This window comes from Rhinoderma darwinii, chromosome 2 (genome assembly GCF_050947455.1).
Source record: "Rhinoderma darwinii isolate aRhiDar2 chromosome 2, aRhiDar2.hap1, whole genome shotgun sequence".
NCBI lineage: Eukaryota > Metazoa > Chordata > Amphibia > Anura > Rhinodermatidae > Rhinoderma > Rhinoderma darwinii.
Window position 1 is genome coordinate 451,515,632 of NC_134688.1, and position 27,136 is coordinate 451,542,767.

A 27,136-nucleotide genomic window follows, 5' to 3' on the forward strand; every position below is an offset into this window, starting at 1 on the left:
CCTGTCGTTGTGAGAACCCTGTATACATTAGATTGTCTTATGTCATTGTTGCCACCTTCACCCATGGACTGCACTCACACATACTACATTCATGCATCATTCTTAGGATTTATTACGGGAGAACGAGAACACGAGAACACACACACGCGCACACACACACACACACACACACACACACACACTTTTAATGCCATTTACAGTGCAGTATAAATAACATGGTAAGATACCAACGCAGATCGGCTCCCGCCCTAGAGGACCAGGCGCATCCATTTATTATATGAACGGCCAATGATTTGATACATTTCCTCTGCAGCGACATTGTCGGGGGTGAAAGAAGCCGAACCCGCTGCTTCATTTAAAAAAAAAAGGGCTTTGTTTTTGTGAGACAACCCTATAAAAGACTTGCAATAATCCACCAAGGTGAAGCAAGCAAAAGGCGGCAGCGTTAGGCTATGTTCACACAGAGCTTTTTGACACGGAAACTGCACCAAAAAAACTCGTCAAAAACGGCCCGAAAATGCCACCCGTTGATTTCAATGGGAGGAAGGGGCGGTTTTCTTCGGGTGTTTCCGCCTCTGACCTCCCATTGACTTCAATGGAAGGCAGAGAAAGCGTATTTCGCGGCGTTTTATGCCCGCGGCTCTCATTGGCCGCGGGCGAAAAACACCATAAAAATCGGCGTGCAGAGAGAGGAAAATCTGCCTCAAACTTCCAAACGGAATTTTGAGGCCGAAATTCCGCCTGCAAAAAACTCTGTGTGAACCCGGCCTTCTTCTGCACATTATCTTCCACATTTATAACAACACTTATGTGCTTGTTCTGAAGAACAACCATTATAGTAAATGGTTTAAGTAACTTACGGATTGTATTGGAAGATTTCTCTGGCAGTTTTTTCCTCCATTTCCAAACACTCAAACGGCAAATCTTTGCTTATAAGTTTAAGCGCATCCTTGGTGAATGAATGGAGATTCTCCTATAGGAGACAAAGAAACAATATATACATTTGTGTCATATATTCCGTGAAGAGCAGTCATCTCCCACGACATGTCTGTTATAGGAAAGACTTCCCTATCAAATCACAAAACTGGAGCATCTTTGATAAGGCCCTGTTCACATAAGATTCTTGGCCGCTGCTTTAGCATAGATGCCATACATGTTAAAGTGAGTGTCACCAGAAATGTTCCTCTCAAACTAGGAATAGTGTAATATAACGTAGGCTCACCTCAATCTAACGTTATTTTTCCTTTTTCACATGGAGAAAACCATTTTATTCAGTATATGCAAATGGGTATTTTGGAGCAACGAGGGCGTCACCGTCGCTCCAAAATGCTCTGTCTTCTTTCCCCAGTCCAACCCTCCCTCCATTCCTTCTTTCAATGATTGACAGGGGCCCGGCAGTGTAATAGGCGAGTTCACGCCTGACCCTGTAGTCTCCTGAACAAGCGCGGCCCAGCTTCTTACTTGGCGCATGCGCAGTACACCGTTGACGTTCACCGGTCTAAATCGGCAGTAGTGCGCATGCGCGGATTACGTCCGACTACACCCGGAAGAGACCGAAGGGTATTTTCTCTCTAAAGGAGTCACTCATGTGAAAAAGGAAAAGATCGTTCGATTCAGGTGAGCCTACACTATATTACACTGTTGGTATGACTATGACATGCCAAACAGTGACATCCATCACCCATAGACTATTACAGCACACTTTTGTATACGTCGTGAAATGGTAATGAAGAGCGAAGGACGTAAATGAAACGTTTAGCGGATGCTTGTGTCGTAAGCCCAAAAAAATAAAAAATAAAGGACACTTTTGTGGCCTCCGTCGGGCCCATGCAGCCCTTTAGACACATTTAGCTTAAACATTGGGAGCTTTTCCTGGCATACATGCTACATCTAGGGCAAAAATGTGATGTGAATGGGACCTTAGACATCTGCATTGAGCTGTTTCTCGGTTATTCCTCCTGGAAATGTATGAAAAAGTGAAGTGGCTGAAGTGATCGCTGCTGTAGTTGCTAGAGCCCTATATACAGATCGCTGCATTGTGGGGTGGGAATATAATACAGATGGTATCTATACAAACTCTATTCAGCCATTTCTTAGAATTTGCTTTTATGGCTTACAATTTTTAATTGTCATTATAGCATTTGTCACTGAGCCTTCTCAGACTCCTCAATGGCATTCCTAGTACCTGGAAACCATCCCTCTGAGCCCTTCATGAGAAAGTGAATTAAATAATAAAATTCCTTTTGCTAGCACTAGAGGGAGCTCATGCAATACGGTTTTATTATTGAATTTAATAGGAGCTGTATAAATCCCTATGCAGTGAGCTCCCCCTAGTGGCAGTTGCGGGCAAAAAATAATTGTATCATTCAACTCTATGGCCATTTGTAAGGATTTGCAGATCTGTATTAGAAAAACAGAGCTCTGACCCCTGCCCTATATTACCTCCATTGAACCCCTGAAGCAACTGAAACCACTAGGAATATTAGATATTAACCACCATCCCCCAGGATAGGGGGGGCATGAAACAACATTTTTTTGCAAGTTGAAATTAGAAGACAACATACATTACTTAAGAGGACATGGTTCTTAATTTGCCTTATAGTCTAACTAGCTTTTATACCCGGCGTTGCTCGGCAGGTTGACTTAGGGTATGGATAGAGTAAAAGCTGACTATTTAAATACCGCTCAGTATGAATTTAATTGCTACCTCTCGATATACTAGAGAGTGTAAATAATGTTACTGGAAGCATAAAAGGCCTAAATCTGTAATGAATATATTGCTTCATTTAATTTCTAATTCACACGAGCGTATTTCACGTCCCTGTTACCCGCGTGAAAATAACGCACGTTACACGGACCTATGCAAGTCAATGGGGCCATTCAGACATCGTGTTTTTCACACAGTGTGTCCGCTGTGTGAAACTCACTGCATGTCCTATACTTGTGCGTTTTTTGCGCATCACGAACAGATTGAAGTCAATGGGTGCGTGAAAATCACGGACAGCACACGGACGCATATCAGTGTGCGGTGCGTGATTCACGCAACAGTTGCTAAAGGAATGATGAGAAAAAGAAAAACACCTCCTTCAGTTTATTTTGCTGGCGTAAAAAACGCATGACATACGGGCGTAAAAACCGCTGACAAGCACCATACACTGATGTCACATGGAACTGCAACGCAGGAAAAACGCTGCATTTTTTTACGCGCACAAAATGAACACGTTCGTGTGAATAAGGCCTTAAGCCTCATGCACACGGACGTAAAAACGCCCGTAATCACGGGCCGTAATTATAGGCACATAGACTTCTATTGGCCACTGGTACCTTCCCGTTTGATTACAGGATGGTGCCCGGGCCGTTGAAAAATATAGAACATGTCCTATTTCAGGCCGTGATTACGGCATGGGCAGGCCCGTATAAGGCCTCATGCCCACTTCAGTCTTTTTCTTCAGGGTGCTAGTCGTTTTTCAGATGGCTAGCACCCTGACCCATTCATTTCAATGGGGCCATGCACACTTCAGTTTTTTTGACGGTCCGTTGCTCCGTTCCGACAAAAGTAGAGCATGTCCTACTTTTGTCCGAGATTCCGTGACCGTGAGGCCCATGCAAGTCAATGGGGCCGTCAAAAAAACTGAAGGCACACGGAAGGCATCCGTGTGCCGTCCGTGTGTGACAGAGCCGTTGCCTAGCAACTGCCAGGCGGGCAGAGGTACACATACAGACAGATACTGCACTGCACTAAATCGGCAGCCCCTTCTCTATGTCAGCACGGATAGAGAGAAGAGGCTGCTGATCAGTGCTGGAACGCAGCGATATTAAGAAAAATAAGTTCATGCATACCCCGGCCGTTGTCTTGGTGACGCGTCCCTCTTCTGACATCCAGTCCGACCTCCCTGGATAACGCGGCAGTCCATGTGACCGCTGCAGCCTGTATAACTCTTTCATAACCCTGGACAGTGACTACCGCTGGACAGGGAATAGCATGTGCGGCGCTCACAATATCGTCTGCATAGTGTGAAAGGGTTTCAGTTTCCTCTCGGAAGTGTACACGGAGTACACACGGGAAGCACACGGTTCCAATCACGGACACACGGATCCGTGAAAAACAGCCGTGAAAACGGTGATGGAAGTGTGCATGAGGCCTAAAGTCTATAACGCTCCCGTAATTACGGGAGCGTTGCTAGGCGACGTCAGGGGATAGTCACTGTCCAGGGTGCTGAAAGAGTTAACTGATCGGCAGTAACTCTTTCAGCACCCGGGACAGTGACTACCGCTGGAGTTAAAAGTATTAAAAGTTAACTTACCCAGAACTCCCTGCTTCTTCCTCCAGTCCGGCTTCCCGGGATGACGTTGCATCCCATGTGACCGCTGCAGCCAATCACCCGCCAATCACAGGCAGCAGCGGTCACATGGACTGCTTTTAAACCAATGAAAAAAAATCGGGCTTCAAACAAACTTTCCAAAATATATATTAGATTTATTCCATTGTCCAATCTGAAAAGCAGCCGTATAATCAAAATGAGCTTTATTATCACGTCCATTTATTTGGGAACACAGGATTTACTTTCCCTTTCAATATTAAAATATTACATTTACCACCGTGACCACCAAAAATAATCCTCTACAGCCGCTATGACGGGGAATTAAAGCGCCCAGTGTAATTACTGTAGCAATATTTGTATTGAGATTGGCTATTGAAGCTGAATTGCTGCCTAAAATTAAATGAATTAAAAGGTTTTTTCTATTACTATATTTTTCTATTGTTACTATTCGGTAGTCAGAGGCCATTTCTACAGCAATACTTATCATATCGAGATGCTGCACTTGTAACTGCTATTTCTGGAGCACATATTATGGGTGTTCAGACTGAAAGAGCAATAGGGACACCCGCTGGAGGCACAAAATGAAGAATATCAACCTTTTTTCCGAATGATAGAAGCAACATAAAATGCATGAGATGCGGTACCAAAATAATTCAGAAAACAATCTTTTAAAAGTGACTCTTTACTCAAAGTGAATCTCCACCTACTAACATCATAATTTTTAGGTACCGCAATCTATGCTGCTCGATTTCTAATTATATTGTAATAAAGTTTGGGGCTCAGTTTTTCTGATGCAGAGTTCTAAATCTCCTACATAGATGTAAAGTTGAAAAATAACATGCCTGCAGCCACCACAAGAGGGAGCTAACTGCATAGTATCAATACATTGAACTCCAAAACAGTATGCAACAAGTGCCCTCTAGTGGTGGTGGCAGGCATACAATTTTAAGGCTCTGACCACATGAGCGTCTTGGCTACCATTTATAAAGCTGCTCTGCTGGATTCATTGTATGACGGGTACCAAAGGTGCCCAACACACCCCAATGACTATAAATGGGGTACATAGTGGTGTCTGTCGTTCTGAAGAATAGCACTGACAGAATTTGTGATCGAAGATTGGAATGGAATGTGTAAAGAGCGTTAATAAGATATAGCTCAGCAGAGAATTTGACAAAAAACAGAAAAAGAAAATTAAAAATATATATATATACATATGATGGTCATGGGTGGCAAATACATTTACATTTTCATATTGAAAGGGCAATAAGGTAAAAGTTCTATCCTGGGCAGAAAACGTTGTAGTCTCCATGCAGTACGTTGCCTCAAATCATCATTGTCCCAATTTTCTAGTCGACAAAAACTACATTTAAGCAAATATATAAAATGTAAAGATCCACTTATCCACAAAGATTACAGGCAAATGGCACGGTATCACCTGTAGAGCGTTGACCCAGCAGGCACCGGCTTTTTTGGAATAGAAATTAAAAAGTGGTTCTCCGCTTTGGACAATCCCTATCAGAAGGGTCCATTAACAATAAGCAGATCACAAGGGGTCCCGCAGTTGGGAACCCCAGCAATCAGGTGTAGTTAGCGGGAAAATGTTGGAGTAGGTGTTCAATTACTCTGCAGCGTCACCACAAGAGAAATTAAACATAAGGCCTCATGCATACGGCCGTGCCCATAATCACAGTCATTATAAAGTATAAGCAAAAGATAGGACATGTCCTATCATTTGCGGAAGGTTTCTACGGCATGGACACCTGTCCGTGAACAATATAAAGTGAATGGGTCCGTAACTGCGGATTGTAATTACATTTCGCAATTACGGACGATTTTTACGGTCGTGTACATGGGGCCTTACACAGTGCCCATTTATATAAATGGGTTGTCTGTTTAATGCAGGACAGGGCAGGCACTCCAGAGCGAGAGACCCTTTTTGTATCCGCTCTCTACTCTGGCCAAGACATGAGGATCGTGAACAGAGGACCCCCCCCCCCCCCCCTCTATTAACTCAGAACTCCCTAATAGGGTATATAAAAATGGGTTATGTGTCACTACACAAATTCAGCAGTAAGCGAGAATATTTAAGGGGGGTAGGTGTTCCCAGAAGTGTGTAATGTATGTGAAAGAGTGCGGCCCTTTTTTCCTAAACATAACTAATATTTCAACTTCAGGACTTTATTTGCTTTTACGTCAGACGCCAGAAACAGGCGCCAATTCTGAAATCCTGAATAATATGGGCAATCTCCTGCCACTGCAAGCACGCTGTCACTGAGAAGCATTACTCTAAACAGACAGCCACAATTATTGGCTCCAGCATCCTTGGAATCTGGATATAGCTGGTTATGGCCCATCTCCCCTAAGGAATCGCTTGGCCGTGATGAAACGCGTCGGGAGGTATTTCCACATTGAGAGAGGTTCCCCGGTCCCCTTACATCAACACAAATACGGATGACATCTAGCATCTAAATGGGTAGGGGGTATTGACCCCTGATCTTCAAGTACTCCATTAGTATTTGTATAAATGAAATAGAAGGGAAATATTCAACTAAATCCCGGTGAACACTCATTTTTCATTAAACCACGTATGAATTGCTGTCTAATTGGACCATTCAACCATATTGGATATACGCCATAAACAAATGCAAGAATCCATTAGCCGTGACTTTTTAACATATGTATGCACTATAGGTTTATGTTAACACTTTCTAAGACATTTTATGTGAAATTACAGTCAAGGTTATATTTTATACATAAACTCTGGATCTATTTTTTCTTTACTTGCCTTTAGACAGATCTTAGAAGTTAAAAAAAAAACTGCCCAAGCCCAGCAATGGAGTCAGAGCAATATAAGACGATCATCCAGATTAAGCTGTGTTGATGGCACCAGCGCACATCACCGCAGCTGTGATCACAGATAGTCCGTCTCATGAGTAGTGAAGACTGGAGGAAAAAAAAAATCTTACTATGCAAATTAAATCCCGCTCACCTTTGTCGGATTCCATTCGTCTAACCGGTTGTCCAGCACCACGTCATAGCAGAACGCTCCGGAGATCACTGCACAGAACACATTCAAGCGCACGTTGTTAGATGGATAACATTGTAATATTTGCTGCCACTAAATCTGGATTAGCTCGAGCGCTGGCGCGAACTAATGCACTGGCAGGAAAATAGAATGTGCTAAATATACATGTAGACATGCTAGAGGCTGCCAAGCTAAGCCTGTCAAAATGAGATTTGTCTAATGAAGAAGCCAGGCTTAGGTGTACGCAGGGCAAAGCGGGACATTTATCTTTCATGTAACAATATTTGCTAAAATACACACAGTTCTAATAAGCCATTTTCAGATTTGTGAATTTCAAGGAATTCAATGGAAAAGATTTGGGATGCTTTATACTTAACCCCTTCAGAACAAAGCCATTTTTTTTTTTTTTTTTTTCGTTTTTACAGCTTTTACCATGCAGTAAAAACGACAACTTAACTTTATTTTGTGGCTCAATACGATTACGGCGATACCAAATTTATATATATATTTTTTAAATATTTTACTACTGCTCCGTTCGGGGCCTCAGTCGCAGATCCGGCAGGGTTTACCGGAGAAAATAGCACAGCATGCTGCGCTATTGTGTCCAGTAAAATCACAGACACCACAACGGAATGCCGACGGAACCTAGTAAAGTCAGTGGGTTCCATCGGCAACCGGCGGTGTCCGTTGGTTCCGTTATTCCCTTGTTCTGCTCCTCTGACAGAGCCAAAAAATGGAATGGCACAGAGCAGGTGTGAACATAGCCTTATCTACTCTGCTTGCCTACTCTAACACTAAAAGGCACAGGGAATACAAAAGTATATACTTTCTATATACTTTGTAAATGTGTGTGTATATATATATATATATATATATATATATATATATATATATTACGCTTTTCTCTTGCCTTCTCTCAATCAGTCTGATTAGTTAATCATGGTGATCACATGCTCGGAAGCCAAACCAATTGGTTCGGCTAAAAGGGAGCAGGTTGCTGAGGACACTCACACTGCTGGCGTCAGAGCGCTCTCCTCAGCGCTATGCCAGCAGAAGCAGATGCCCCCTTGCTGCACGGGGTATATGCGGCTAGGATGTGAATCTACAGATTGTCGGCATGAAAGGGTTAATATAGAGCTGTCCCGTAGTAATCAATCAGAGGTGTAACTTTTTAATACGAAACTCCATCCTGATTTTGCATCTATGCACCAATTGCTCTGTGGGACCATTTCTAACACGGGAAAACAAAGTTGTAAGTAAATCTAACCAATTTAGTTGACTACTTCTGTCATGTTATTTTGATTCAGCCATTTCTTACACATTGCTTAGGCATATACCACATTGTCATAATTGTAGAAGAGAGAAAAGAGGAAGGTGGAGAGATAAAGGGGACGAGGAGGGATGAGGCTCTACTTTCTGCCTTTGTCTGAGATTTATGCTGTGAGAGGGGAGGGGGTGCAGCAGGGGCAGGCAGCAGATTGGCGAGAGCACTCCCCACCAAACATAGAGCGAAAACAAGCAATACAGAGGGGACAAAGAGACTCAAAATATGAAGTTTACACCAGTATATTCCAAACAACATTTCTGGCTGCTCTACATCTAATACAAACCTACAGCTGTCTAAAGCGACTATACACACTAGTGATTTTAACCGGCCGTTTTCCGAATGACTCCTTGTTCACAGTTGGTCTGTGAAGGCTATCGTTTTGGACCAAAATGCCTTAAGTTAAAAACAACAAATCGCTGATTGATCTCTGCCTTGATCTGTGGCCTTGTCTGGGCTTTCACTGTTGGCATGCCTTTCTATGGTTTGGAGTGAACGACACCTGCACACAACTGAAAAATCCAACACAGCAGATCAACTTCTGGACAGATATCAGTCTACAGTCAGGTGCCTGTCAAGCTCGTTAGGGTCACATATATGTCAATCTGCAGAAAACAAAAAAAGTCTAAATTGGCCTACTTGGACGCCTGAAATCTCGTGTATTGCCAGCTTGAGAGTGTTCATTGAAGTTATACTTAGCACAACTGTGGAAAATTATATAATTCCCTAAGGTTATAACCCATCTGTATGTGACATGTCATTCGGGATACACATCCACGGGGCTACTAATCATTTTTTATGCCATATATTCTTGTTTACTGCCTTCCTTTATTATCCGCACATTTTGAAAATCTGAACCAGTGATAAATAAGATTAAAAAAGTTAAAAGATAAAATCAAAACATTATTTACATCCTCTCAGGAGGAATGGAGATGTCAGACAGACATAAATAAGCAAGTCTCACCAACACAAACAATAATGAGCCAATGAACGGCCAATCTTCAAGGCCATCAGGATGAAGATCACAATATTTGAACAATTCTGAGCCAAAAAGTTGGATCGGGCGGATGTGGACTGTGAATGGCTTGCCTAAACCTCACCTTTTTATCTACTCTCTCTTTGAAGGTTAGCACCAAATGAAGTGGTTTTACGGGAGGACACCCTGTTGAGATATTGAGGATGACGTGTGAACTGTAAGCACAGGTGACGGGTCATGGAAGGGGAGTTTTTGTAAGTAAACCATCAAACTGCAATGATTTTCTACAAACAATGGCGTTCTGATCTGGATATACTTTTCTACCCAAAAGATGGCTGGTAGTATTTTTGCTCTCTTTAGGCAAACCTAGTCATTTTGACAGCAAACAAAAGAAAAAAAAGAAAAAGAATGATAAACCAACGGCCGTGTGGAACCTCCAGCCTTCAAGTAGAGAAAGAACTGTAAGAGAAAGGATTTCTCCTTTCTTGTCTAATAACACTACTGTACGACTACAGATATCAAACATAATATCACAACACACAAACCTAAATGACTGAGGACTTCTGCTTTAATCTTCCGATCTCCTGTGAAGTTTGAAGTGTATTTACAGAAGGGCACTCTTTGTATGGAGGGAACAAGGCTGCGCACGTTAAGCGATTTGAAACACCTTGATCATCTCTCGCACACAGTACTACTACGCCCCCAACGAAAAAACCGAAGACTAGAGGAATCTTCTAAGTACAGGCGTGGGGATGGCAGATGAAGCCTTCTGATGCTTGTAAATCTGTCATTAATTAATAATGTATTGCATTTCATTTCTTAATTCTGCATCGGCGTCGGAGATTATCAATTCTTTATAACACGCTGTTTATTGTTTTCATTACACAGATACAAAACAGACTTCGCTGCATGAGACTTCAAGGATTAAAAGTTTTCTTGTCTAGACTAAACTATCCTTACAGGCAGCCAGTGTAACTGGAATATGCATATGCACCGGACAGATGGATTTAAAGTGAAAATACTAGGGTCATGTAACATATCAGGACCGTAGATTCTTTCATTCTGGTTCTCCGTTTGCAAGTTTCCATAGTACTTTGCAACCTATTGGTACGTAACACTGCAGGAAATAACTACTGGAGAAGTTGCCAAAACAAGGCCCCCTTAGCACATCACTATTCAGCTATTGGCTGAAACTGCTCCTCGCAGACTTCCTGCTGTTCCCGCCCCCTGCATACACACAAAACGGATAATACTGAAAGTTCTCTACTTCATTTTAGCGGCTTCCTCTTGCATTTGGATCAGAAAGCAGGGAGAATTACATGGAAGAAAAATGGGTGCAGTGGGCAGGTAGAGAAGGAAGTCTGTGGGGTGAAGCTTCAACCAATCGCTGCAGAGCACTGAGTGATGTCAAAAGAACTCTCCAGTACAATACAGTTACGCAACAGTTTTGTTACAGTCTGTGGTTTTACTGGGGTTGTCTCAATAAAGAGAACCCATTTCATATTGGAGTCTTCACAGGTCTGGCTCCTGGCACAACCAAGAAAACAGCTGATTTGCCAGGTGAAGCTGCAGCCAGCCAGATGGAATACATAGCTGGCTAGAGTCTACCAGATGTGGTGCTTGCCTACCTGCATAACAGATATTAAATATTATAGAAACTGGTTTAAAATCTATTAAAAGATTGTGCCATGTAAAAAAAACTTCCTATTACCGAGATGAACTGAGACTGTACTTCTGTTATGCTGCTGGCAAATATTTCCTGATATTTGACCTGCTTACTAATTGCTCTCTTGTACTTCTAATCGCTATATGTGATCCAATAAAATACTTTTGCATACTTACTACAATATTGCTGGTCCCTATTGTCATATCATCAATAAAGTTTTATAGGTTATTTGTGGGAAAAAAAAAACATAAGAAATAGACCCTAGTAGCAAATGATTGGGTCAAAAGTCATCTCTAAATGTGGTCATCTTCTTCTGGAGTTTTAAAGTTCAATACTATGTAAAAGCCTGAGCCCAGCAGAGTACCTTTAGTACTCTGGTGGGCCATTCCGACCCTGGGAAGATCGCAGCATCAACAAGAGGTTTTCCCGACAATACAATGGTCTATCAGAGTCTCCAAATAATCCAATATCTGGTGTCAGCAGAAAAACTACATCAAACACGTTGGATTTTGCCTGTCCAGTCCTTTTGAGTGTACAGGTTCATGGGGACTCTGCGGTTTTAAAATACTAATAGCTTGTCCTGCTAGCAAAAAAATAGTAAAAAAAATATGTAACGCAAATAAATAATATTAAAAAATGTATAAGAAAGTACACCAAAAAATAAATAAAAAAATAAAAGTATTATTTTTACCATCATGCACATGAACACCAACACAGTTATATAGGCAGAGTTGTTATTCTTATTGCAAACCTGATGGCATGAACACTGTAATAATGTGCCAATCTATATGTACTAGAAACATCACCATTCACTGGCCACAGCGGTCACCTAACGTGTTGTCACTTTGGATGTCATGTCAGTGCACATGGAGGGAAGACTGCTGTGCCAGGGCCCCTAGGTCTGCCGTCTTTCTGCTCCTAATCAGCCAGATGCAGGGATTAATAGGAGCAGATGTAAAGTATCATACACTGCAATACAAAGGATCGCTTGTTCAAGTCCCCTAGTTAGACTTTAAAAAAAAAAAAAACCTTCTACCATTTTCCTTTTAAAATAATGTTACAAAAACAAAACAAAAAACACAAATACCGTAATTGGCATCGCTGCGTCTATAAAAGTACAAGCTATTCTAACCAGGTTATAAAACCTGCACGGTGAACGCCGTAAAAAAAATAAAAAATGAGAACCGCCAGCATTGCTATTTGTGGGTCACCTTAGCTCCCCAAAAAATTCAATAAAAAGCAATCATAATGACAACTGTAAATATTGGTGGAGGAGGGATAATGCTATTTGTTTTTCAGGGGTTGGTCTAGGTCCCTTAGGTCAAGTGAAGGGAAGTCTGAATGTTTCAGCATACCAAGACATTTTGGACAATTGTCTGCTTCCATCTTTATGGCAACAGTTCGGGGAAGACCCTTTTCTGTTCCAGCATGACTGTGCCCCAGTGCACAAAGCAAGGTCCATACATAAAAGACATGGTTAGGGGAGTTTGGTGTGGAAGAACTTGACTGGCTGCACTGAGCCCTGCCCTCAACCCCATCAAACACCCTGGGATGAGCTAAAACGGAGATAGTGAGCCAGGTCCTCTCATCTAAGAGTGGAAGCGGTTTAAGCTGCAAACGGGGGGGGGGGGGAGCAACTCCATATTAATGCCTATGGATTTAGAACAGGATGTCATTAAAGCGCCAGTAGGTGTCAATACTTTTGTCCATATAGTGGAGATCAGCGGCGAGAAAGAGCTTCTGCACTCAAACTGCAAAGTCTCAATGTATCCTAAGTGATGCAGCTTCACACTGCTCTCCCTGCATCCTGCTTGTGACATATTTCTCTGTCACTTCAGTCTTCACACAGGAAACAGTGATAAGTAGCATCTCCTACAAATACACTGGACTCTCTTCTCTGCACACAGTATACACCAGGGGTCTCAAACACGTGGCCCCTGAGACGCTCATCTGCAGCCCGTGGGGCACTGTAGCTCCCACGGGAGAGGAGAGAGCAGTCTGGAGGAGCATGCCAGCCTCCTTCATACCATCACACAGCCACCTGTAGTAGATGGCTCTATTGGGGCTCGCTCTAGGAGTGGAATCGCCAGCCAGAGCATTGCCGACGCTTTGGCCGGGGATTCCTCTGCTGGAGGAGCACCTGAAGTCACTGTCCACATATGGAGACTGAAGTCAGGGGCTTCCCCAGAGAACGAGTCCCAGAGCAGAGACTATACCAGTGCCCTGCTCTGGGGAAGCCACTGGCACCACTGTCCATATATGGACAGAGATGTCAGTAGCAGAGCTGGAGTCCCAGGAAGATCTGTTCAGGACTCCGGCTCTGGAAAGCCCCTGATATCACTGTCCATATATGGACAGTGATGTCAGGGGCTTCCCCAGAGCTCCGGAGCAAAGACTATACTAGCGCTCTCATCTGGGACTCCGATTCTGGGGTTTCCCCTGACATCACTGTCCATATATGGACAGTGATGTCAGGAGCAGAGCTGGTGTCCTAGGCAGAGTGCTAGTACCACTATGCCCCGGACTCCAGCTCTGGGGTTGCCCCTGACATCACATTCTAGTCCACGAGGATCTCCTGACGTCACGGTCTATGTACAGTCACGGTCTCTGGACAGTGACATCAGGGGCTCTTCCAGCAGGGGAATCCCCGGGCAAACTGTCCGCAACCCTCTGGCTGGGGATTCCACTTCTAGAGGGAGCCCCAAAAGAGCCATCTAAAGGGGATGGGTGCGTGCGGCCCCATCGACGGGGGAGGGGATGGGTGCGGCACCATCGACAGAGTGCACTGTGGCACCATCTAGGGGGAGTGGCACTATCTAAGAAGGGGCCAACTGAGCCGCCAGACTGCTTTTAGCAACACTTAAACTGGATTGTTAAAATACAAGTGGAGTAAACTCACCAATTTAATGAAAGTTTAAAGCTGCCAGGAGGGATTTGATGGGTAATGACGTAATCCTGTAGTTCACAGGAAGTCCTTCCTGTCTACACTATTTTGGTGGTCACACTGAGATTACATGACACCGGTGCCCATAAATAATACAAGGATGCAACGGAGCTGGGAAGAAAGAAATTACACTGCTAGAATATTGCTTACGAGTTAGCATTATATGTGCAAAAACACCATTGGCTGGAGTGCTTCTTTAATTTCCTCTGTGGTCACGCAGCAGGGTAATTGCACTCTCACTGCCAAGTTTCTCAACAGATTACGACTCATCACTGGGGGTTCCAGCAGAGGGACACTGTGATCAGATTATGGTCAACTGACCTTTGTAACAAATAGGGATTGTTCAAACTCAAGAACCCCTTTAAGGAATTATAAAATGGTCATGAACTAGAGAAGCAAAGTATATGATAAAATTACATATCTTTCATGACTGGACAATCCCTCTAAAAAAAAATAATATATATATATATATATATATTTAAATACAAATGGGGTGGTGCATAACAAAAGGATTTAAAGAGAAAAAAAAAAGACCAAATAGAATCCCTGTGTCATGTACTGCCCCCCTTCAGGCCATGGAAAAACACTGTATCCGTTTTACCAGGATAGTTGACTATGGAAGTCTGCAGTAAAAAAACCCAAAAAAACAGAATAATAATAAAAGCGGAGCGCCAAAGAATTAGATACCACCCTAAAAATAAAGACAACTTTGTTTTCCTGGTGTAGCCATCTAATCCATAAGCAGCATAAACCGTTCACCGGTAATGATCATAGAAAACATGAAACATGCCGGCTGTGCCTCGTCAATAATGTGCACGGGCGATGGCGTCAGGAGTCTGTAATAATATGTGGGAGAACAATCTCGTTATGCCAAATAGAGAACAAAAAACACAAAGGAACAACCCGTGACCCCAATCATGTCAATATGAAACGTGACAATTACTGAGGGAAGCATCCCAACACTGCAAATATACAAACATCCTGGAAGATGAATTATAAAGTGAGCCGGGTGAAGGCCTCATTATGACAGATGCCGGGTACAGGACGAGTAATGAGAAATCACAATGTGCAATTTCGCTTCCCTGGCACTGCCCACCTCATAGTACCCCTCTAATTACCAAGTCATTAGATTCCTTGTTTTCATGAACGTGCAGTAATAACCATGATAATCAACACCGCACAGACTCCTCACATTATTTCACATCATTCTCGATTTGTTTTCCATTTCTTTTTGCAGATTTGTACCCAATGCTGAAAATGTCAAAGGAAATTTCAGCAAATAAAAGCTCGTTTAATAAATAGTGATACAATCTTCCATTCCAATATACTTTCTGCATCAATTCCTCACGATCTTCAAAATCTCTGCTTGCAGTCATTAACCCCTTCCCGAACGCCTGGTGTCTTTTGACGGCATGTGGTGCAGGTCCCCAGTCTACAGCGACGTCTTTTGGCATCGCTGCAGAAAAGGCGTACAAGTGCTTCTGCGAGCGGTCGTTCTCTAAGCAGGAGCTGTAACTAGCCGTTCCTGTACTTCGAGAAGCCTTTTGAGTACAGCTGGGATCGGAGAAAAATTCAAACCCCAGTTGTTTAACCCTTTGAATGCTGTGGTCGCATGATAAAAGGGCAAATCTCCTCTCTTCGATCAGAGACTGAGGGAACCCCCTAAAAAGGACCCCAGAGCGGTTTGCCCAGTAAGCCTACAGTTAGGGCAGCACACTATGTGTTATAGTAACAGAGTATAATGTATTAGCATACAGGGGTACGCTAATACATTAGAAGTAGAAAATAAAGTTGTAGGGAAAGTTATCCTTTCATGGGATATAAAAAAAGAAAAAAAGTCTAAAAATTAAACAAATTATTTTGCATTAAATATATTTTATTGCCCATACTTTACAACAAAAAACCTACATATATGAGATATCTACACGACCGTAATAACCTGTAAAATTAATTAACGGGATAAAAAAAAAAAAAAAAAAACGCTTTTTCCTATATTCACACTGCAAAAATAAATTATATAACTTACGCAATAAACTTTTTCTACCCCCCCCCCCCCCCCAAATGCGCAGAAAAAAAACTACGAGTTGTCCCACATAAAACAAGGCCTCATATAGCCACATCAATATAAAAAAAAAAAAGTTATGGCTACTGAAAGGCGGAGAGGCAAAACCGAAAAAATGTGACAGTTATTATGGCCCTTTCAGGTCCTGTCATTAAGGGGTTAAAAATGACCCCTAAAGATTCTGGTCATGTTATGGACACAGGTGTGGGACGGATTACAGTATTTGTTTTAGGATAGGAACACACAACGTAGCAGCAATGTGGGTGAGATTTCAACAAATCTCATCGCCACACTGCGGTAAATGTCCGCCGAAATGTCCGCACATAAACTGACCTGCGGTGTGGTTACTTCAACCGCAGCAGGTCAATTAATCCTGCGGATACGCAACTCTTCTGTTGCGGGTTTACCGATTGAATTCAATGGGGTGCGTAAACCCGCAACAAAGCAGTGTGTGTTGTGATATTTGCGGCAGAATCACACCCATGCGTCGTAAAAATCGCAAGTACTAAAAAAAAAAAGATATACTTACCCAAAGTTCGCTGCTTCTTCCTCGGTCCACCCTCCCTGGATGACGTTGCGGGCCAAGTGACCGCCATGTAACGTTGCGGGCAATGTAAGTATGAAAGGTTTTGGTTTGTTTTTTTGGGGGAGGGGGGGGTGTTTCCGGCATCGCTTTGCAGCGGAAATTCCGCCGGAAAAACGCACCACAACGTGGTGCCATTTTCCGGATGCCATTCCCTGCGGGGTTCAGGGCTGATACGCTGCGCAGCTTAACGCGGCGCATCAGCACTGAATGCGTTGTGCGTGTTCCTACCCTTAGAGCGGTGTCTTGAAGCAAGCTGTGCACCTGGGAATCCATCACATGACCAAGAACAGAAATTTATCCCCAGGGAGTACGCAATAAAAGTGTCTATTGAATGACTGCAAGCAGAGTTCTTGACAATTTTAAGGAAATGAGTGTTTTTGGAAAATTCTATAACTTTTCATTACACAGTAAAAAAGGTTTTATTACATTTTAATTCCCCTTTAAACTTGATATCGCTCTCAATCCATTTAACCTTTTTAAAACCCCAATAAGCGCCACATGGTACAAAAATGGAGAAAGTGACATGTGACATTCTAAATCTTGCTCAGCAACGTACGACCGATATGAAAAAATGCACCAAATGGTTACACCATATTTATTATTGACACAATATAGTGGAATACATGCAATATATGTTGTGAGTTTTGCCAAATCTACTCTGTAAGGCCGCATGCACACCACCGTAGTTTTCATCCGTAATTACGGATAAAATTGCGGACCCATTCATTTGTATGAACTATGAACACCTTTCTGTATATTTACGGATGGGTGTCCGTTCCGTAGAAACGATTCGTAAAATTTAGAACACGTCCTATTATTGTCCGTAATTACGGCACGGACTCCCCATAGAACTCTATGGGCGCTTCCGTAATTACGGATGTGCAACCGTAGCCATCCGTAATTACGGAAGCGTTGCTATGCGAAGCCAGGGGATCACTCAATATTCCTCCCTGGATTTTTTTTGCGGATCTGTAAATACGGATGAACTACGGATGCACTAAAGACCGAATTTTCGGACAGCGTGCCGTATACGCGGAAGAGTTGCGGATGACTATAAATGGCTATAGATCAGTATTTGCGGACAGTAAAAATCATTACGGTCGTGTAAATGAGGCATAAAAGAGACCGGATTGCAGGATCAGACTACACAGAGTACTGAATTGTAGTCTGTAACCATGGCGACACATAGGACTGCATGTGGCAGGAAATTTTTTAATCAAGACGATTTGCTCTAACTGGATGAATTGAAGCAATGAAAAAAATGGCTAGAAAACTATACATATTTTTTAACATAATGAGAAGTTATTTATAGTATTGGGCCTCCAACTTCATCAGCACTCATAAGAACGTTCCAACTTTTTTTTTTTTTTTTCATCCTTCACGCATACTCAAGATTCTTCTGTCAAACACGTCAGTTCGTTCTACATGGAGTTCATTTCGTATATAAAAATAAAGCTGAACCTGACCTGGTATTTCTGGAGCTCTGACAAGAGTCACCATGTAGTCATCTTTGAACGCTTGCTCCAACACGTGTCCCAGTATGGCCGCACAGGAACGCCAGTAAGCCTGAAACCCACAACACCATTAATATGGCAAACGCATTGGTTTATTGGAGGAGATCTCTTAGACTTTATCAAACAAACACAGCAATGGCCGATATAAAAAGGAGACCACTATATAGTAAAACAAAGCTACACAGTGGAGTAAACTAAGAACAAATAAAACATTTACAGTGGTCCCGCATTATATTAAAATGGTATTCTAACTTCAAACCACATTCAACTTATAATGTCACATGTGATGATCTCCGAAGTATACAATTGGAAAGAGAATTGAGGAAAAACCCGGTTTTAGGCATTTTTCATTGAAACATCCCATTGTTCTGTTTCTACAGCTCCTATGAAGATCAATGCATATCCATTAGCATCCTTTGTAGTCTGATCCTGCAGCCATACTCCCTTCTATCGGTCCCCTACTTTTTACCAATGCACTTTCGGTATGCGGACAAGAAGTAGGGGACGGATAGAAGGGAGTATGGCTGCAGGATCAGACTACACAGGGTTTATTTGTAGTCTGTTACCTTGGAGACACATAGGACATGTTAGAGTACCACAGTAGGATATTTTTAATTTTAAGACAATTTGCAAAGTTGCTTCATTTTTCATTTCAGATGCTTAGGAGCAATTAAAAAATAAATAAAGGTTTCCAAAATTGGACATTAACGGCATACGCAGAATCCGGATTTCAAGTGATTCACGTGATTTGAATGGTAAATCCAAGTCTTTGTGAGGCTAATCTGCGTGTGGATCTACCACACATCCGTATCAGAAATTCAAGATCCGGCAGTAAGTACTTAACATAATCTTAGGTTACCATGTTTCTATGGACTTCTGGTAGAACATATAAGAGCAATTCCATAAAGCTGCCCATACATCGGAGACAGTGGTTGGTCTTTTCAGCTTACAGTTGTTGTTTATTTCATTAGAGAGAGAAAAAGAAGCCATTTCGAGATGCCTCGGTCAGTGGATTACCTTCTGTAGGAACAAAGATTCGGGTATGTTGATAGGCAACATGCTTGATTTCTTTTTAACCCAACATCTGCCGTCGGTGGACACGCAGATGGTCCCAATGCACGAGATGGTCAGCTGGCCCCTTCACGATCGGTGGGACGGCCACATTTTCGCTCATGATTTTACGTTAATAAAGCTTAATCACTGTATAAATAAACAGTTCTACAACTATCAAAGGCTGGCCATAAATTTTAGATAGATCTCGCCAACAGCTATGACTCCCCCAAACACAATAACGCTCGACTCCACTGTGTATGCGTGTGTTCCCAGAAAGAAAGTCGCTGTCAGACTCGTTTGGCAGCAGCTTATCCGATGTCAAACGAAAAGATCGGGCATGTTGAAATTCATTATGCCCGACCCATCTCTTCCCCCGATGGCAGAGGTCGGTGGAGAGAAGGGTCAGACATGTTGAATTTCTTTTTGTTCGTTATTGGAAAAGCTGGGATTGGATGAGTTGGGACACCGCCATACGCAGAGTGCTGGTCCTGCCGACATACTTCTAATGCATATGGCCAGCTTAAGGCTCTATTCATATCTGAATCTAAAAATTCCAGACAAAACAGCACAGCTTGCAGCGCTATTTTGTCCAGCAGAATGACGGGACCCATCAGTTCTTATGACAGAACAGAAAAACAAAAAACATATATGTGAACATAGCAAACTAATCTGGAAAATGGTGAGGAATTGGAGCACAAAGCACATGACCGTAGTGTTGCGGCCTCATACCATCCGCAATTGCGGACAGTATAGGACACATTCTATCCTGTGGGCCAGTGCACACAACCGTGGTTACCGTGGTCCGTTCATTGTCCGTGAGCCTGGACCGCAAAAAAAATAGGACAAGCCATTTAATGGGCCGCATTTGTGTTCCGGGCTCCTTAACGTCAATGCACATCTTGTGTGTGCACGGTCCGTGATTGCGGATGGCCCACAGATGACACTCCTCGGGCCGCCTGTGCCGCCGTGTGCATGAGGAATTTATTCAGCTGTTAGTGAATGAGAACACTTGTTTACATTCAGAGGCTGCAAACCCTGTACATACCTAGTTCTAGAAAAGTGGATACAATTGTAGTGCTCTGTGAGCTACACAGTCTTGACTCCCCAACTGATACAGTGTAGCAAACTGGCAGAGAGATTTGTGAAGTAGTTCGCTCACAGAGCATTGCCCAGGCTGGATATACTTCTATCCACTTCTCACCTGAGAGCAGGGCTATACATATATACCGTTTGCAGCCTGTGAATGTAAAATTCTCATTCATTGACCGCAAAGTAAAAAGGTCTTGAAAATGGTGAGGAGTTTAAAAACAAAGTATAATAGAAAGTTCTAGAACTTGTTCCCTTTTATAGGTCGGTGTAAACATGGCAGCAATCGGATGACAAACGAGAAAACGCAGGTTTGTTGCTGATCAAATCTTTTTATGCTGCCATAAACATGACCGTTGATCGTCAGCACATCTCCCTGTTTAAATGGGAATGAGCGGACAATATGCAAACTGTGTGGAGACGAATGACTGAATTACCAATCATTCATCACCATATAGCCACGATCATTGCTCCAGGTCAATGGTGCAAACAAACGCCAAGCTGTTATAGTCAATTGACGCTCTTTTACCAGGCAACGACCTATGTATAAGGGTCCTAACTCTTTCGTTTTATAAAACCGGAAATCCCTTTAAGGCCCCAAATATGTTGATAATATCCATTTCTAAGAAAAAAATTCATCATGCAACTTATTTTCCAATGATTCGATGCACAACAGCACTGCACTATTTGGGAGGATCCTAAACCTCTGGTCATTCGGAGCCTCCTGGTTCAGGAAAACAATGCCCGAATTGTAGCACTTCTGTGTAACCCACACAGGCAGAACAGCAGAACCAAGGGAGACAAACGTGTAACTAAAAAGCAGCATATTAGCCCCCCAGATCATCTGCGAACAGTGGTCCCGATACAAGGAGAAGACAGGAATACTTATCCTACAGTATATTATCACCTTACACAGCGCACTTACATCCAAACACAGTCCAGGTATTGATAATTGGTCAATAGAGACGATCGTTTATTCCCGCTGACGCGTTTGTTCCCATTTGTAAAACAGAACCATATCAAATCACTGCAACCGCATGAGAAATGTCGTGTGTGATTATACACAGGACTATAGGACTTCCTATTGAACAAAATGACACAAAAGGGAGACATGTTGGTAGGGGAGATTTGCACAAAAAATCCTATAACTGATCGTTGTCAATTATCCTGTTGCATTGATCACAGCGAGGAGTGAAAAGGTCTTGTAGGGATCAGATACCGGTTAGTCCTATTGAGGTTGTTGGAAGCCTTTGTGTTTCTAGATGAAGTGTTGATAAATAACCTTATAGACACCTTGTTTACCGGCAGAAATCTGCCACAGGGACAAGTCGTGTCAGAAGGGAGGAGGGGGTACTGCTCACAGAGCCGAGAATGAGACACAGCAACGGAAGATGCAGCAACGGAAGCTGATGAACATCTGGGAATGGGGGGGGAATGATATCGGAGCTCACCAAAGCACTGCTTTAGGAGGAAAATATATTCCTAAATTATTAGCTTTGGTTTGATAATTTGCTTTAGAAACAATTTTCTGTGTGGGGAATACCCCTTTTTAAAAAAAAAAAAAAAGCCGTGCAAAGCTGGACATACACTTCTAGTAAAAAGCCAGATTTCTGCTACCTTCTTTATCCCCCGAACACAGACCACTAGATGGCAATCTTTATACAGCCATATATGGCTTCTTCTGACATACAGAGCGCCCCCTAGTGGTGGCAAGTCTCCCATAGAGACGGATCGAAACGTTACCTGCCTGGGGTGAATAAACACACCACTTTCCTTGGAGTGCGGGCGCTACATTTTTTGGGGGGGGATTTTGGGATTTCACTAACAAGTGTTCCTAGCCTCAACCTAGGAGGCCTGCACCCACTGCGGTCGCTGTGCTGCTTTATTCTTTTGCTCAATATATATATGCATGCTTGACAAAGATCCCACTGAGTTGGATCGAAACGTTGCCTGCCTGTGGGGTGATTAAAACACATCACCGTTTTCATCCTCTACTTTGGAGTGCTGCCTCTACACACATACATACGATATTACTGCAGTAAGGCATCCTGGTGTTCATTAAAGCCTTTGTCTAGTGGAATGCTATGGAGAATAAGGCCTGATGAACATGACCGTGTGTGCAGTCCGTTTTCACAGACCCGATTTACCCTCTAATGTGAATGGGTCCGTGAAGACTATCGGATGCCGTGAAAAGCAGCCTGAGTGGCACTCGTTCGTGTGCAACTAGCCTAAGGACATTGTAGGGGGGGGAACCTTGCTGGGCAGGGGGCGGCGCCAACAAACCACTATGCCTTCTGCAGGGTATTTCAATAATTTCAATACAGGGCTAGGGCAGCAAACTGAATCTTTGCCCTTGGTGAAGAAAGACCTAGCTACAACCATAGCTGTACTCTATTAGTACATATCAGTTCTGTGGAGTATTAACAGGACACATTTCTATTTCACCACCATGAATATTTCCGGACTCCAGGAGTCCAATGATATCTGAAACAAATATTAATAGGACTGAGTAAACAGCTTCAATGTTTTTACAGCATTCTCCGATCACATTTCATAAGGCACAATGGGGAGTACATTACATATACCGACCTTATTCACCTCCTCTGGATCGTCATCCTTGAATGTAAGAAACTGTATATTGCAGGATTTAGTCAGAGGTTTGTACATATCCCAAAGCTCTCCATTGACCAGGGCCAGCACAGATTTTGTACAGTACCACTCACTGAGATCTGTAACCAGAAAAAATACCATATTACACAGTGAAAGGACACGGCTCATGTAACACCCACCCCACAGCTTCATAGTCGACAACAGAGAGTGAACTCAAAACTTTTACTCCGCTGGATCAACTTTTAGGTTATTACTGGAATTAAGCCACACAAATTTAAAGTTGAAAAAATGCAAAGCAACAGCACGACGCCACCAGGGGACGGACAGAGCGAAGGCACGGTGCCACCAGGGGACGGACAGAGCGAAGGCACGGTGCCACCAGGGGACGGACAGAGCGAAGGCACGGTGCCACCAGGGGACGGACAGAGCGAAGGCACGGTGCCACCAGGGGACGGACAGAGCGAAGGCACGCTGCCACCAGGGGACGGACAGAGCGAAGGCACGCTGCCACCAGGGGACGGACAGAGCGAAGGCACGCTGCCACCAGGGGACGGACAGAGCGAAGGCACGCTGCCACCAGGGGACGGACAGAGCGAAGGCAAGCTGCCACCAGGGGACGGACAGAGCGAAGGCACGGCGCCACCAGGGGACGGACAGAGCGAAGGCACGGCGCCACCAGGGGACGGACAGAGCGAAGGCACGGCGCCACCAGGGGACGGACAGAGCGAAGGCACGGCGCCACCAGGGGACGGACAGAGCGAAGGCACGGTGCCACCAGGGGACGGACAGAGCGAAGGCACGGTGCCACCAGGGGACGGACAGAGCGAAGGCACGGTGCCACCAGGGGACGGACAGAGCGAAGGCACGGTGCCACCAGGGGACGGACAGAGCGAAGGCACGGTGCCACCAGGGGACGGACAGAGCGAAGGCACGGTGCCACCAGGGGACGGACAGAGCGAAGGCATGGTGCCACCAGGGGACGGACAGAGCGAAGGCATGGTGCCACCAGGGGACGGACAGAGCGAAGGCATGGTGCCACCAGGGGACGGACAGAGCGAAGGCATGGTGCCACCAGGGGACGGACAAAGTGACAGCAAGCTGCCACTAGGAGGCTCATAGATCGAAGGCAAGCCACCAGGGGGCTCGCAGAGTGACGACACGCTGCCAACCAGTGGACTCAGAGTGACAGCAAGTCGTTACTTGTATAGGGTGGTGGCTGAAAATCTTTACAGCTAAACTTGCTTAGTAAAAGCTTTCCAACATATATTAAACAGGAATATAAATTAAAAAAAAAAAAAAGAACAGACCCTGTTGATATGGATGAAAGAGTGAAAACCTACTGATCTCTCCCAAGTATTTAAATTTACACTTAGAAGTAATTTTGTTTTCGCTCTTATTCCAGTCTGGCACTTCAGTTCGCTGCAGACATGCATTATGAATGCTCTATACTCTGCTCTCTGCCTAATTTATGTTTTTAATTCAGATTACATAATATTCTTTTTACATCTTCTGTATTTTACCAGCCTTTTTGGAGTAAATAGAAACCGCTCTTCTGCTTGGCGGAGAGATGGCCCCTATGAACAAAAGAATTCACAGCATCCAAGATTGGGGAAATCTTTACATTAACAACAAAACAATCAATTTTAATTATGGAGGTGAACCTGGCTAAACAAGATTAATTGTATCCGTCAATAGGCCCCACCGGACACACATGTAGATGTTAAGTAACTGCTTAGGGATCATTGACCCATCATCTTGATGTAAGGAAAGCAGCAAATTTGTGGTCTGAATGAACCAAACATCATCATTAATCACTTTTACTTTAGTCACAGATGTAAAGAATATATTTAATTACAAAAATGTCCATATGTCCTTTTCTCGATCTCCGGTCATGATACAGGACTATCACAGTGATTTGCAGTGTACCTCATTGGATCAGGGTGGCGAGTGTCACAAAATATTTTTATCTATCTGACTTCTATTAAAGCGGCATCCAGAATTTTTTAAAAAAAGTTCTTTTTTTTTTTCCCAGAAACAGCACCACTCTTGTCCCAGGGATGAGTCTGGTATTGCAGATTAGTCTCTTTCTGCTTGGATGGGGATGAACTGCAATACCAGACACCGCTGATGGACAAGGGTGGCGCGGTTTCTGGAAAAAAATAAAAAAGCAGAGCCATCTTTCTAGCCCTGGAGGATCTTGCAGGCAGAAAAAAATATCTGCCTCAAAATTCTTTCAGGAATTTTTAGGCAGATTTTGACCTGCCTGCACTTTCTTGCCGCGATTTTCACGGCGTTTTTCACACGTGGCCCTCGAAGAAAAAAAAAGACGCACCGGAAAAAATGCTTTCAATGCCTCTCATTGATTTTAGTGGGAAGTCAGAGGCGGAACCGCACCAAGAAAGAACATGGCATTTATTTTTTTCCCGTGAGCGGCTAAAAGCTATTGAAAAATCAAAAGGAGGCAGTTTCGGCTGTTTTTTGGCACCGATTCTGACCCGTTTTCCGCATCAAAAGACTCTGCGGGAAATGGGTCTTAGGCTGGGTTCACACGACCTATTTTCAGACGTAGTATTATGCCTCGTTTTACGTCTGAAAATAGGGCTCCAATACGTCGGCAAACATCTGCCCATTCATTTGAATGGGTTTGCCGACGTACTGTGCAGACGACCTGTCATTTACGCGTCGTCGTTTGACGCGTAAAAATACAGCCTCGTCAAAGAAGTGCGGGACACTTCTATACATTATATGCGGGACACTTCTATACATTATATGCGGGACACTTCTATACATTATATGCGGGACACTTCTATACATTATATGCGGGACACTTCTATACATTATATGCGGGACACTTCTATACATTATATGCGGGACACTTCTATACATTATATGCGGGACACTTCTATACATTATATGCGGGACACTTATATACATTATATGCGGGGCACTTATATACATTATATGCAGGACACTTATATACATTATATGCAGGACACTTATATACATTATATGCGGGACACTTCTATACATTATATGCGGGACACTTCTATACATTATATGCGGGACACTTATATACATTATATGCGGGGCACTTATATACATTATATGCAGGACACTTATATACATTATATGCGGGACACTTCTATACATTATATGCGGGACACTTCTATACATTATATGCGGGACACTTATATACATTATATGCGGGACACTTATATACATTATATGCGGGACACTTATATACATTATATGCGGGACACTTATATACATTATATGCAGGACACTTATATACATTATATGCGGGACACTTCTATACATTATATGCGGGACACTTATATACATTATATGCGGGACACTTATATACATTATATGCAGGACACTTATATACATTATATGCAGGACACTTCTATACATTATATGCAGGACACTTATATACATTATATGCAGGACACTTATATACATTATATGCAGGACACTTATATACATTATATGCGGGACACTTATATACATTATATGCGGGACACTTATATACATTATATGCAGGACACTTATATACATTATATGCGGGACACTTATATACATTATATGCGGGACACTTATATACATTATATGCAGGACACTTCTATACATTATATGCAGGACACTTATATACATTATATGCAGGACACTTATATACATTATATGCGGGACACTTATATACATTATATGCAGGGCACTTATATACATTATATGCGGGACACTTCTATACATTATATGCAGGACACTTCTATACATTATATGCAGGACACTTATATACATTATATGCAGGGCACTTATATACATTATATGCAGGGCACTTATATACATTATATGCAGGACACTTATATACATTATATGCGGGACACTTATATACATTATATGCAGGACACTTCTATACATTATATGCGGGACACTTCTATACATTATATGCGGGACACTTCTATACATTA

The 27,136-nt window shown here is 43.0% G+C and overlaps 1 protein-coding gene across 1 annotated transcript in view; it reads right to left on the reverse strand.

Moving 5' to 3' along the window:
• Positions 1-27,136, reverse strand: part of MRPL39 (mitochondrial ribosomal protein L39) — a 74,258-nt gene that overhangs the window by 19,485 nt on the left and 27,637 nt on the right. Inside the window, exons 3-6 of the mRNA XM_075850926.1 lie at positions 23,148-23,287; positions 18,372-18,471; positions 7,312-7,379; positions 861-973 (exon numbers count right to left, since the gene is read on the reverse strand). Of these exons, the coding sequence (XP_075707041.1) occupies positions 861-973; positions 7,312-7,379; positions 18,372-18,471; positions 23,148-23,287 (421 nt within the window). The remainder of the gene's footprint in view (positions 1-860; positions 974-7,311; positions 7,380-18,371; positions 18,472-23,147; positions 23,288-27,136) is intronic.